Source organism: Fusarium falciforme, chromosome 4 (genome assembly GCF_026873545.1).
Source record: "Fusarium falciforme chromosome 4, complete sequence".
NCBI lineage: Eukaryota > Fungi > Ascomycota > Sordariomycetes > Hypocreales > Nectriaceae > Fusarium > Fusarium falciforme.
In genome coordinates this window covers 4501510-4513590 of record NC_070547.1, presented here as the reverse complement: position 1 = coordinate 4513590, position 12081 = coordinate 4501510, and the positions used below count along the sequence as shown (strand labels likewise).

The 12081-nt window shown below is 54.0% G+C and overlaps 4 protein-coding genes across 4 annotated transcripts; 3 read left to right on the top strand and 1 right to left on the bottom strand.

Moving 5' to 3' along the window:
• Nucleotides 1-1179: 1179 nt before the first annotated feature.
• On the bottom strand, nucleotides 1180-3521 carry NCS54_00608900 (F-box domain-containing protein; the record flags this gene model as incomplete). The annotated part of the gene is made up of 2 exons (XM_053151562.1): nucleotides 1180-2868; nucleotides 2949-3521. The coding sequence occupies 2 exons, from the start codon at nucleotides 3519-3521 to the stop codon at nucleotides 1180-1182; spliced, it is 2262 nt and encodes a 753-aa protein (XP_053007537.1).
• Nucleotides 3522-7548: 4027 nt separating this feature from the next.
• Nucleotides 7549-7902, top strand: NCS54_00608800 (Hypothetical protein; the record flags this gene model as incomplete). The annotated part of the gene is made up of 2 exons (XM_053151561.1): nucleotides 7549-7711; nucleotides 7760-7902. The coding sequence occupies 2 exons, from the start codon at nucleotides 7549-7551 to the stop codon at nucleotides 7900-7902; spliced, it is 306 nt and encodes a 101-aa protein (XP_053007536.1).
• A 768-nt stretch (nucleotides 7903-8670) lies between these two features.
• NCS54_00608700 (PseudoU-synth-1 domain-containing protein) lies at nucleotides 8671-10651 on the top strand (the record flags this gene model as incomplete). The annotated part of the gene is made up of 3 exons (XM_053151560.1): nucleotides 8671-8858; nucleotides 8921-10423; nucleotides 10474-10651. 3 exons carry the CDS (start codon nucleotides 8671-8673, stop codon nucleotides 10649-10651), a joined length of 1869 nt encoding a protein of 622 aa, XP_053007535.1.
• Nucleotides 10652-11140: 489 nt separating this feature from the next.
• Nucleotides 11141-12071, top strand: NCS54_00608600 (40S ribosomal protein S7; the record flags this gene model as incomplete). Its single annotated transcript, XM_053151559.1, has 3 exons — nucleotides 11141-11302; nucleotides 11572-11654; nucleotides 11705-12071. 3 exons carry the CDS (start codon nucleotides 11141-11143, stop codon nucleotides 12069-12071), a joined length of 612 nt encoding a protein of 203 aa, XP_053007534.1.
• Nucleotides 12072-12081: the final 10 nt, after the last annotated feature.

Here is a 12081-nt window from a genome sequence, read left to right as displayed (position 1 = left end):
TTCCCTTGTCTCAGCTGCCGCCCGAACTAAGGCAAGGTACGTACGTTTTACCCGACTCACAACAACACACACTCGGCCCTCCGGTCAAGCTCCACCCGCGGAGCCGCAGCCGTATCCCGACCCGGGCGGCGACACGTCCGCCGTCCATCTTATTGGGACGCTTCGGCGCCTAAAGAGGAAAACATTTGTTTTATTTTCTCCCCGTGAGATTGAATCTTTTACGTAGAGAAAAGCTGGAGCGTGTCTGTCAGGGGACGGTACAAGACAGCCGAGGGAACGGATCCATAACTAGACGGTTCTAGATAGCCTTGAGGACATGACGCCATTTCGCTTGACTCGTTTGGGGTTGGAATTCTAGCGGCTGCGTCTAGGCGACTTCAAGGATATAACCTGAGCCCCCAACTAGAGATTTCTCTGGACCTCTTCCCTCATCAAAGGACCCTGATGCTCGGAGTGGTCTTGGGGATAACAGCCTCACTGGACAAGGTAAACAGTCGGTCTACATACAGACTATGGATTCATGCGTTTTGTTTTGGGCGTCCAACCCTTGGAAACGAACAAACTGCTTCAGCCTTGAATCTACGCAGCTCCAGGTTGTATACTTCGGGAAGGGAAATACTCACAGATGCGGCAGCATGACCATAACAGACAGTCAGCCCTATGAGAGCCCAAAAGGAATCTCAATGTCACCATCACATCGAATTACTTGCACAAGGCTGGACAACTTTCAAATGTCTTTGTATCTTTTCACATCATCTTCTTCGCTAGTCATACTGCATCATCTCCAACTCCTAACGTACAGAGCCACCTTGTCCCTCCCGTTCCATGCATCCGTGAGGCCCATCTTTATCCTCTCGTTGAGGGACGGTCCCCGTTGTAGGTACCCACAAACAAAACAATTATCCGTGCCAATAACTCCCCGGTCCTCAACCCTTTCGTCATCCCTTGATTTTTGCCCCGTGCCTCGGTACTAATCAACCCGAGGTGTACTTCCTTGCCCGAACCTTTCCGTATCTCCAAAGAAATGCATGCGTCAAATCAAACACCAATCCTTTCATGATGCGACCAAGTCCCCAAATGACTATCCGCTACCTTTAAAAGACTCCCGCTACCGACAGAAAGAAAGAAAAGGAAAAAAGAGTGCGATCAGGGGGAACAGCCAGCACCAATTGGCACAGACTACGAAGGCGTGCCACGTTCTTCAACGCGCTCGCCTTCGAAGCTGTACAGGCGGACCTCGCCGTCTTCACTCCCGCTCGCCATACGGCTGTCGCTGAGGCCGACACATGTCACAGGGCCAGCATGGCCAGTGAAGCTGCGCTCACACTTGCCAGAACGAGGCTCCCAGATCTTGGTCATCGAGTCGTTGGCACCCGTGACTACCCGCAGGGTGTCACCGACGAGACCCCAGATGCCCTCGACATGGCCAAACATGCTGCGGATGCACTTGCCAGTGGCCGTGTCCCAGAGTCTAACTGTGTTGTCCAGACCACCAGTGAGCATGTATCGTGGAGGCAGCGGTCGAGACTCGTCCGCAAAGCCCGGTCCATAGGCCGCCCGATCATTCGCGGGCTGCTCCGGGGCCGCAACCGGGGTGTTGCTCCGGCCACTCGACACCGACGCCGCATCCGAGTTGTCCAAGTGGGGCATCTCATCCGGCTCAAAGTCCGCGGGCATCAGGAGAACCTGCTGCACCTGGCCCACGTGGCCGAGGAACGTCTTGATGCATTGCTTCGAGTCCAAGTCCCAGAGCCTGACCGAGAGATCATCCGATGCCGAGAACACAACTCGCGAGGGCGAGTCGATGCGCACGTGGTTGACCCAGTCGGTATGGCCCCGCAGACAAAACGTCTGCTTGGTATCAAAGCTAAACACCTTGACCGTCTTGTCAATCGAGCCCGAAGCCAGGGTGCAGCCGTCATAGTGGACCGATAGGACACCTTCGGTATGGCATTGGAGCGTGCTGAGACACTCCCCGGTCTGCCAGTTCCAGATCTTGATCGTCTTGTCGAAGCTACCGCTGATCAATTTGGAGTCATCGAATTGGAGCGTTCGCACCGCCGACGTGTGGCCTCTCAGCGTGCGCATCACCTCTCCCGTCTCAATGTTCCAGATCTTGATTGTCGTGTCGTAGGAGCCCGTGGCCAGGATGTTGTCGTCAAACTGAAGACACGTGACACCATTCTCGTGACCCTTGAAGGTCTTGATGGAGCAACGACCCGTCTTCCAGTTGTACCCCACCTTGAAACGATCCCGGTAGACATCCTTCCACGGTCGGAACTTGCGCTCTTGTTCGAGCTGTTGTCGCGACTTGCTCGTGCCGTTTACTCGTGGTCGCTTTGCGCCTCTGTCGTCCTCATCGTGCTCGTGATCGTCGGCTTGGCGCTTTCGCGATTCGCTGCTTTGTGTCTCGGCGTCCTCGTCAAGCTCAACCACGTCGGCGGGCCGCGGATGTCGGTGTACTTGTTGGTGGCGGCTCCACGCCATGAGTTTTTTCCTCTCCAGCAACGGTAGACCCCAGCCGCATTTTGTGCATTTGCGGTCGATGTGCTGTTCGCACATGCGGTGCCACACAACATCATCGTCAGCCAGGTTGCGCCATCTTCGGCTGACCTGCGCCGCCTTGCAGAGGGATACGGTGTCGAGGTAGCTCAGAATCTTGTAGGAGAGTTCGGTGGGGAGGGCGGCAAGGAAGTCGATCTTTAGCTGTTCTTGGACCTCGCGCGACACGGTGGAGAGCTGAGGGAAGCAGCATTGGGTGATGATGCCCTGGAGCATCAGCTCGCGGTGTTTTGAAGGGGCTGCGGAGAATAGCGACCACACATGTGTGATGGCTTCTTGATCGGCTGACGAGAGACTGTTGAGTTCCTACATGAGCTGTCAGCAAAGTCATCCAGGGGCACCAACTAGCTCCTACCGAAGTTGGAAGCAGGGGCAGCAACACTTACACTTTGGATGAAGCCCATCTTGGTCTCGTCGGCAGCACGTCGACACTTGGAATCGGGGCGGTGGCGATAGCAGTACTTGCTATTGGGATCCTTCTTGCGAACAGTGGGATTGCGGCTGGGTGTCTGAGGAAGTGCCTGCTTGGCCTTGCCGAAGGGTGCATAGAGGCCGGGGATGTGTTCCTTCAGGAAGGGACTGACGGTCTTACCGACCAGTTCAGAAGGCATCTTGACTAAGCGTGGGTTGATTTCTTCGGCGGATCGGTTTCGGTCGCAGTTGTCCTTCGAAGGTTGTTGAGAATGGTTATCGAGTTGCTCAGAGGTGTCGTCGGTGAGCTTCAGAGAGTCGCTGCTGGCAGCCAGAGGAGGAAGAGGTGAGGCGGTGGAACTTGAAGTCGAGGACGGCACAGGAGCATGGCGATGTACAGATGTTATTGTTGAGGCGGAAGCAGAGGCGGAAACAGAAGGCGAAGGAGTCGAGGAAGTAGAGGTAAGAGATACGGCTGAGGTGACTGGGGCGGTAGTGGATGAGTCGGAGGAGGGCCGATGGCCGTTGACGAGCGAGGGGCTGTTCATGGCGCAGGGAAAGCCAAATCAAGGACCTTGGGGGAAAGGGAGTTGCGCGATGAGAGGGCTAGATATCGTAACTCCCTGCTGCCGTCTGGGGAAGAGTGACTGGGCTTCTGGGGTGGGATCTGAGGCAAAGTCGCTGGGCGATGGCGTGCTGAGCCTTGGAGCGCTACCTGCGGTCCACCCTAGATTTGTGCGCCAGCCAGCCCAGACCTTTTGAAACCCCAGTCAGCGGCTGTGCGACAGCGGCCGGTCGCTTTTGCTGCTTGCGCTAATTGGCGGCCGTGGGAGATGAAACCGATTCTGGCGGTATTCGACGAGAGCTTCTGTCGTGGTCGCGTTGCGTTGCCCGGCGAGGAAAAACGAGAGGACGTAGTTTTGCAAGGTGTAAGTGGGTGGGAATGGAGGGTGACGTTCGGTGGAGGCAATCAACCTTGAGAAGGTGTCCTGTCCCTTCGGGTCGTCGGGAGGACCCAGGTCCTCCAGTCACCATCCACTCCGAATTGGCAGGTACCCTCTCGCCGTGCGCCGTGCCTGCCCTACTCTTTCCTTCCTGAGCCGACCGGAGGGCGGGGAAAAGAGGAGCTTGAGATGCAGCTTCCTGCTGGGCTTTTTTCTGCCACTTCGATAGGTCATATTGTTATCTGACATCGGGCTTCTTTGTTGAGCTCGCCGACCTCATCCTATCTCATCTTCAATCCCTCACAAACAACAACCGTGTCCCTCCAAAATGATGGAGGGTCTCTCTCAATGCCTTCCGGGACTCCCTGACCCCCCAGTGACCTTGTCCGCACTGATTTGAGCCCTGGGCGTCTGGCCCTTGCTCTCTCTGGTCAATCATCTCACAAGGAGCGCTTTCGAATTTGGGCCCCAAATGGCGTTATCAGAGACCGATCGGCCGGATAGGTTGACGGTATAAGTGGGTCCCTGACACGGCAGTCGGTCGGTGTGGAAGGCGTGCTGGTGGCTCTTGCGTTACGATACAAGTCTGGTATTTTGCCACTCGAGCTACCGCCATCAAGGTTCACTTGGGCATCATGGCAACTATTCGCGAAAGCTATCAAGGCCATGACAGGTTACCTCTTTCGGCCTCCTCGATTGCATCCTGAGGGGAACCATGCTCACCTACCTTAGGTTTCGCACGGGCTTGTACCAAGCCATGCAGGTAACTGGGGAATCGACGGGGCTCTGGGCCCTCAAAGACCCTCTGACGCACGCAGCAAAACGCAGTTCGTACTCATGGTCAATCACAATGTTGTCTGAGACGGCAGAGAAAATCACCCTGCTTAGATTGGACGGCATTGCCCGCGGTATCCTCACTTCTACTGCAATTATGGTCCAATCATGAATCCATTCAGACTTTTCGACTCCTCTTTTCTGCTTGCTGATTCTCTATTTTTTCTTCTTTTCCTTCTGGGCCCCTCTTTTTCATGTCTTCAGCTGATGCGATCAATTTTCATAGATTGCTTACATACACATGCACTCATCTCAACTCATCAAGTGGACGCCACAGAGCCACACCCAACAAAGAACCTGCATCCTCACTCCATCGACGCACGCAAGAGCCCACGTTTTTCATGTCGTCTTCATTTCGATCCACCTTCAGCATTCGCTCCCTCGCTTTCCAATTCCGAGACTTTCTTGACAAATTCCACAGCCCGACGAGACGGCATTTGTCCCCGTTCTAGATCTTGCCGCTCGCGATGACGTGATTTCCCCAAGGCAATTGGGTCTTTGCAATCCCATGTTTTACCTTTTGTCATTCATTATCTCGCCACATCCGACTTCCGAGCCCCGGGATCGCCTCATCGCGTTTTGCGACTCATCACCTCGGTCGAAGCATCGATGCTGAACAATCAAACAAACAAGGGGTGATCCCTCGTGATTCATGGCAAGGGCGCTTGAGCTTGGCGGTGATGAACCAGCCAACCGGTCGCGGATTACGTAGACGGGCTGGGTTGCTCACTCGGCTGCTTGAGCACATCATCGCATGTGCTACCGTGGCGCAGAACCATATCTGTGAGCACATCACCCCCGGCAATGTCATGATTCTGCTCTGGGCGACCTTGAGGTCTGTTTATTGTGCCAATCTCCCCTTATTTGGCCGAGCCCGAGCTCGCGATCTCGACCTCTGTTGCTATCTCTCGGATTCTGTCGCAACACCAATCTACGACTCCTGACGCCCCTGGTTTCCGTCGATTCCGGAAGCCAGCGATGCGAACCTGCGCCCTCATTCGTCGATCACAACTTGCTTTTGAGTAGAGGCCCCTGGAAGCCCTTGCTCGTCAATGCCATGGCCTAATTCAACAGGCCAAGTCTTGTTTCTCCTCCACTTGGCTCGCAACATGCACCGCACAGATCGCAGGCCTGGCCCAAGGGAACCATCTTGAAGAGACAAACCAGCCACTCGCACTTCCCTGCCTCCTCTGGCGGTTGCAACTTGGTTTCAACGACGTTGCGACATCAGGTGTCGGTGTGACGGCATTGTCAGACGAAGCAAACCTCGGCCTCGTTGATGCCATTTGATTCGGCATCTGACACGCGGTGTGCCGTGTCAACGGATTCTTCCATGCAGCTAAAAGTTTCTGATGGGGAGGATGATGCCAGAGTTTCCTTGGAGAAACAGCGGTCTCGGGAAGTGACTCAACGTGTGTGTTGTTCAGCAAAGTCTCATAAGGCGCAACTTTGAGGTCGGAGGCGCCCCGACTCTGGCGCAATCTGATATCCAATCGTGATCATTTTAAACTCAGCATTAGCAACGCCAACCATCCTCTGATGTAGCGACAGCATTCCAGTGGAGTCAGGTGAGAATGTTGATAATGAGGCTCAAAATGCAGCATCATCTGTCTGATTGATCACGACATGTCCGATACGTATCTTTCAGCCAGGTTGTTGTAGAAGGCCTATCTCGACTTCAAAGTCGGACAGGGGTCGTCCCCTGCGAGTCCCGTGGCAGCCAAAGGTCCATAGTACGTAATTCTAGCTCCATCACCATCAACAAGTTCTGGTGAGATGGCCGAGTTGGTTATGGCGTCAGGTTAAGGTCACCTTAACAACCTAAGATTCCTGATGGAGCAATCCTCCTGGGTTCGAGTCCCAGTCTCATCAATTTCTTTTTTTGCTTCCGTTGCCTTCTTGTTTCCCTTGATTAAATTGATGAGACTCGACGAGACTCGGTTGCTCCTTTTTTGCCGTGCTTACCAGAACTCTTCAGGCTATGAGAGCGCGATGGCTTGACAGTTTCGTTTTGAGTGATGGCTTCAATGCCATGTTCTACCCTGAGCTTCGAGAAGGTGACTTCATACGGCCACGCATATACTACGCGCTTAAGCGGTCCATTGAGCTTGGATCGCTCATTTTGCTCCGATAGCTTGTCACAAGTCTCACTATTTAAGACATTGGTCGAGATCATTGGTCGAGATCTTTGGTCCTCGATCCAGGAGCGAACTATTGTTAGCATCATCGATTAGTCCATAGACGGGTTTACGGGTCAAACTACCAACGATCCCATGAAGGTAGCCAGGTACAGTTTGAGTCCGTTCGAGCAGATGAGTCAATGAACAATGATACTCGCAACGTTCCGCTATCAAAGCTCCGTTCGTGATGCAAGTGGCGGGCCTCACCGCGGTCGTTGTCCAGCCACCCGACGACAGATCTAGGTTCGTCGCGATATTCCCCTTGGATCGGATAATTCCTTCTGCTTCACTGCTAGACACTGGATCAAGCATCGCGCTTGGGATCGCGTCGGACATGTTCACTAGTGAAATACCGTGTCGAGATGATTCATGAGCGAGTTCACAGTCAATGTCGTCATTGATAGATGAGATCCTTCGGATTGATGACGGCACAGTCGTTTCTAGTGAGATTGATCGCTACGGAATGCTCGAGACTGAGGAGTATAATAAGACAACTCAACTCCCTAAGTGGTAGTTAGAAGCCTTTCTCTATCATCCTTCAGCTCCAACACGCATCTCAAGCATCAAAGATCACTCTTGGCTTCCAACTCAGCACACTCAATCTACACAACACCAACATGTCTTCCCGAAGTTACGAGAACGCTCCTTCTGGCGAGTTCCAGGAGAACTCCTATGTCTCTCGCCCTGGTGAAAAGGCAGAGCCCATTCCCGTGCAGGCCGACTCCGACACGGTGGAGGACCCAACTGATGCGAACCATGCGGACACCGATGCGCAACTCGGTATGTACTTCCCGACACTTCCATCTCGACTACTCTAATTGTATGCAGAGCGCGATGATGCCGATGCCATCGACAAGAGCAACATCATTGATGAGCGCACGCGTGGCGCGACTAAGCCTGGTGGTACCTACAAGGAACCTGGCGACGAGGAGGGACTGCCAGATGATACTGGCCGAAGCTCCAACCGATAGATGATCCAGGAGTGGCATAATGGGTGTATTACATGTATGATTTGGCTTCAATCAAGTGCGCGATCGTGGTATACGATTTCATTCGCAAAATCTGTCAACGTATCCAGTTTCCAAGCAAACTCAGAATGCGAAGAGAATAATTTGCATCTTCGAAACATTTCATCTTCGACCTATGATTCGTCTGAGATATATCATCAATATATTCTCTCTTCGCACTTCATGTTCACTTCATCCTAGGTGTTTGACTCCTACACGAAATAGTCGTCAGTGTTGTCGAACATCGCCAGAAAGGACATTTACGATGAGACTGCTCTAGAATCGAAGATATGAGCAAAGTAAGGAGAAGCACGGTTGAAGTTAGATATGGACGTTTTAAGCCGTGGTCACTAGAGTGAATGAGACGGATGGTAGTTTATCGTCAACCCATCAAGATATCATGAGCTGCCAAATGAGATGAAGCATTGGAGAGTATCTACACCAACCAAAATAGGGACTTACTCCTACGATCACGACAGTTGAAGTACACCATCTAGATGTAAAGATATTGGAATCTTAATTAATTAACCATCGATTCTCCCCGGGGATTGTTCATGCCGTTCACCTCTATTCACTCAAGGTCCAGGGTAGCATCCGCGCTAACCCCCGCCGGGACCGCAACGGAAGCCCCACTCACATGCATCGAAAATCTCGTCTCTCCAGACAAGCTTCAAAAGTATATCCATCGACTATCCTCCTCGTACTATTCCTGCTGTCGCAACCAATGCAGATATGGCGGCAGACAACGAGGCTCCTGTCGCGAGCAGCGCAAGCGAATCCAAGCCTGCTCAGGGCTCGGGCGACTCCAATGCCGCTCCTAACAATGGCCAGTCGCGCCAGGATGGCAACCGTCGCAATCCCCGACACGACCACCGACGACCTGGCAAAGGCCGCGCCGAGAAGGGACGTGGTGAATTCGGGTATGTGATCATGGGAGAACCTCTTTCTAGCGCAGTTTCCAACGTGGCTAACCAGATGCTAGCCGTCAGAAGGGCGACAAGCGCAAGAAGAACGACGAGTATAAGGAGTACAAGCGCCGCAAGCTGAACAAGCAGGGCGATTCTGCGGATGGCGAGTCTAGCAACAACCCCTTCTCCAAGGAGGAGATCGCTGCCGAGGAGCGACGACCGAAGCGAAAGGTCGCGGTCATGATTGGATACGCGGGCACTGGCTACAAGGGCATGCAGGTGAACGGCAACGAGAAGACCATCGAGGCCGACCTGTTCAAGGCCTTTGTTGCTGCTGGTGCTATTTCGAAGGCCAACGCCGACGACCCCAAGAAGTCGAGTCTTGTGCGATGCGCCCGAACCGACAAGGGCGTGCACGCAGCCGGTAATGTCATTAGTCTGAAGCTCATCATTGAAGACGAGGATATTATCGATAAGATCAACGCCGAGTTGCCGGAGCAGATCCGTATCTGGGGTATTCAGAGGACGAACAACGCCTTCAGCTGTTACCAGACCTGCGATTCGCGATGGTATGAGTATCTCATGCCCAGCTACTGTCTTCTGCCGCCTCACCCCGAGACCTTCCTGGGCCGAAAGCTCACCGAGTTGGCCAAGGAGCACGGCGTGGAGGATGAACTGGCTGCCAAGATGGAGGATGTCAAGGATTTCTGGTCCGAGGTTGAGGAGAAGGAGATCAAGCCTATCCTCGCGAGACTGGACCCCGAGACCAAGGCTGCTGTGATGGAGAGGATGCACGTTGCAGAGGAGGCAGAGCCTGAAGCAGACAAGGAGCCCGCAAAGGCCGAAGAGGGTGAAGCTGCTGAGGAGAAGCCAGCGTCTGAAGAGAAGCCCGCTACTGAAGCCCCTGCGACAGAAACTGCTGCAGAGGCTACCACCGAGACTACTGAAGCGGCTACCGACCCCGATGCTATGCAGACCGACTCTATTCTGGAAAGCCACAAGCCTAAGAACCGTGAGCTTGGTCCAGTTGACTTCGCGCTTCGAGATATCAAGGCGGCGTACGTTGCTGCAAAACGCCGGTACCGTATCAGCACCGAGCGTCTGGAGCGTCTTCAGGAGGCCCTCAACAAGTACAACGGCACGCGCAACTTCCACAACTACACGGTTCAAAAGTCCTACTTTGACGCCTCTGCGAAGCGGCACATCAAGTCTTTCGTGGTCAACCCCAAGCCAATCATCATCAACAACACTGAATGGTTGTCTCTCAAGGTCCACGGACAGAGCTTTATGATGCACCAGATCCGCAAGATGGTCGGTCTGGCAAGTCTGATCGTCCGCTGCGGCACACCCCTGAAGCGCATGGACGAGAGCTACCAGAACCAGAAGATGGCGATCCCCAAGGCTCCCGGTCTAGGTCTGCTGCTCGAGCGCCCTGTGTTCCACAACTATAACCGCAAGGCGACTGAGTCGCTTGGCAGAGAAGCGATCGATTTTGGAAACTACGAGGAGAAGATCCAGGAGTTCAAGGATAAGCAGATTTACACGCGCATCTTTAGCGTAGAGGAGAAGGAGAACTCGTGAGTAGTGATGCACCCTGAGGTGAGACGAAAGCTAACAAGACATGCAGGTTCCACATGTTCTTCAACCAGATCGACCAGTTCAAGACAAACCACTTCCTGTGGTTGACGGCTGGTGGAATGAAGGCTGCCGAGATCGCCAGGGATACGACCGGTGAGAAGGTGCAGCAGGATGTCGACAAGCAGCTGGGCGATGAGGATGAGGACCCTGAGGGCGGAGAGGGTTAAGAGATATGCGTGTGATGCCGGAATTGGGATAGAGTTAGATAGACCCTTGCTTGACTGTCCTGGGGTATAAACGAGTATTGTTCAGTGTATGAGGTACGAGAATCATTCCTCGGAGTTCGGAAGCCTTCAATTGTACGATGTCGTGAACTTGTTGAGCAAGAATGAGCGGTACGGCATACTGTTGTTGCCTGGGGAGGTGATGAACTGTTTAAGATGCCGTGTAAGTGTGCAAGTGGGAATTCGTAGATCCCTGATGATGATAAGATCAGTCTCGGTGACACGGCCCCACATGTCCCAGTGAAGGACGGTCGGTGAGCCAAAGTGGCAGCCTCAGGCACCAGCAAGACCCACCGCACGCGCGCACAATTCGAGGGTTTGAAAACCCCAATTTAGCGACCCACCCTCACAGACCCCAAAACTTGCACCGGCCCTTCGCAACACCAAGCACCCTTTGTCGTTGTCAACTAACGCAGTGCACCGTCAGTCAAAATGAGCGCCCAGGCCCTGAACAAGATCGCTCCCAACAGCCCTTCGCGGCAGAACCCCTCCGAGCTCGAGTCGAGCATCGCCCAGGCTCTCTACGACCTCGAGACCAACACTGCCGACCTCAAGGTTGCCCTGCGACCTCTGCAGTTCGTCTCTGCCCGTGAGGTGAGAACACTGTGAAGAATCAACAAAAACCTAGGTTGTCCGAGAACTTCCTGTTCCCACAAGAAACCCTGTTTGCAATGGCCCACCACTTCGCCCCCCGACGCGCCGTCGAGAGATCTTGCTCCTGGAGAAAGATTGAATGCGCAGCGCAACCTGTGTCGCCGGGGCGGGCGTGCCAGCCGGAGTATCATTGACTTCTGTGGAACAGGACGGGAAGCGGTCCAAGGTTTTGTCCTGGAGCTCGCATGCTGACTTGGGATCTTGATTAGATCGAGGTTGGCCACGGCAAGAAGGCTATTGTCATCTTTGTCCCCGTCCCTTCCCTGCAGGGCTTCCACCGTGTTCAGCAGCGGTAAGATATCCTTCTCCTAGATGATTGAAGCCACAACTAACGATATTCAGCCTGACCCGTGAGCTCGAGAAGAAGTTCTCCGACCGCCATGTCCTGATCCTCGCCTCGCGCCGCATCCTCCCCCGCCCCAAGCGATCTGCCCGCTCTCGCAACACCCAGAAGCAGAAGCGACCCCGTTCGCGAACTCTCACTGCTGTCCACGACGCTATCCTCGAGGATCTCACCTACCCCGTTGAGATTGTCGGCAAGCGCGTCCGCACCAAGGAGGACGGCTCCAAGCTCCTCAAGGTCATCCTCGACGAGAAGGAGCGTGGTGGTGTTGACTACCGCCTGGACACCTACTCTGAGGTCTACCGACGTCTGACTGGCCGCAACGTCAACTTCGAGTTCCCTCAGAGCGGTCCCGCCGACTACTAAGTTTGCGGAA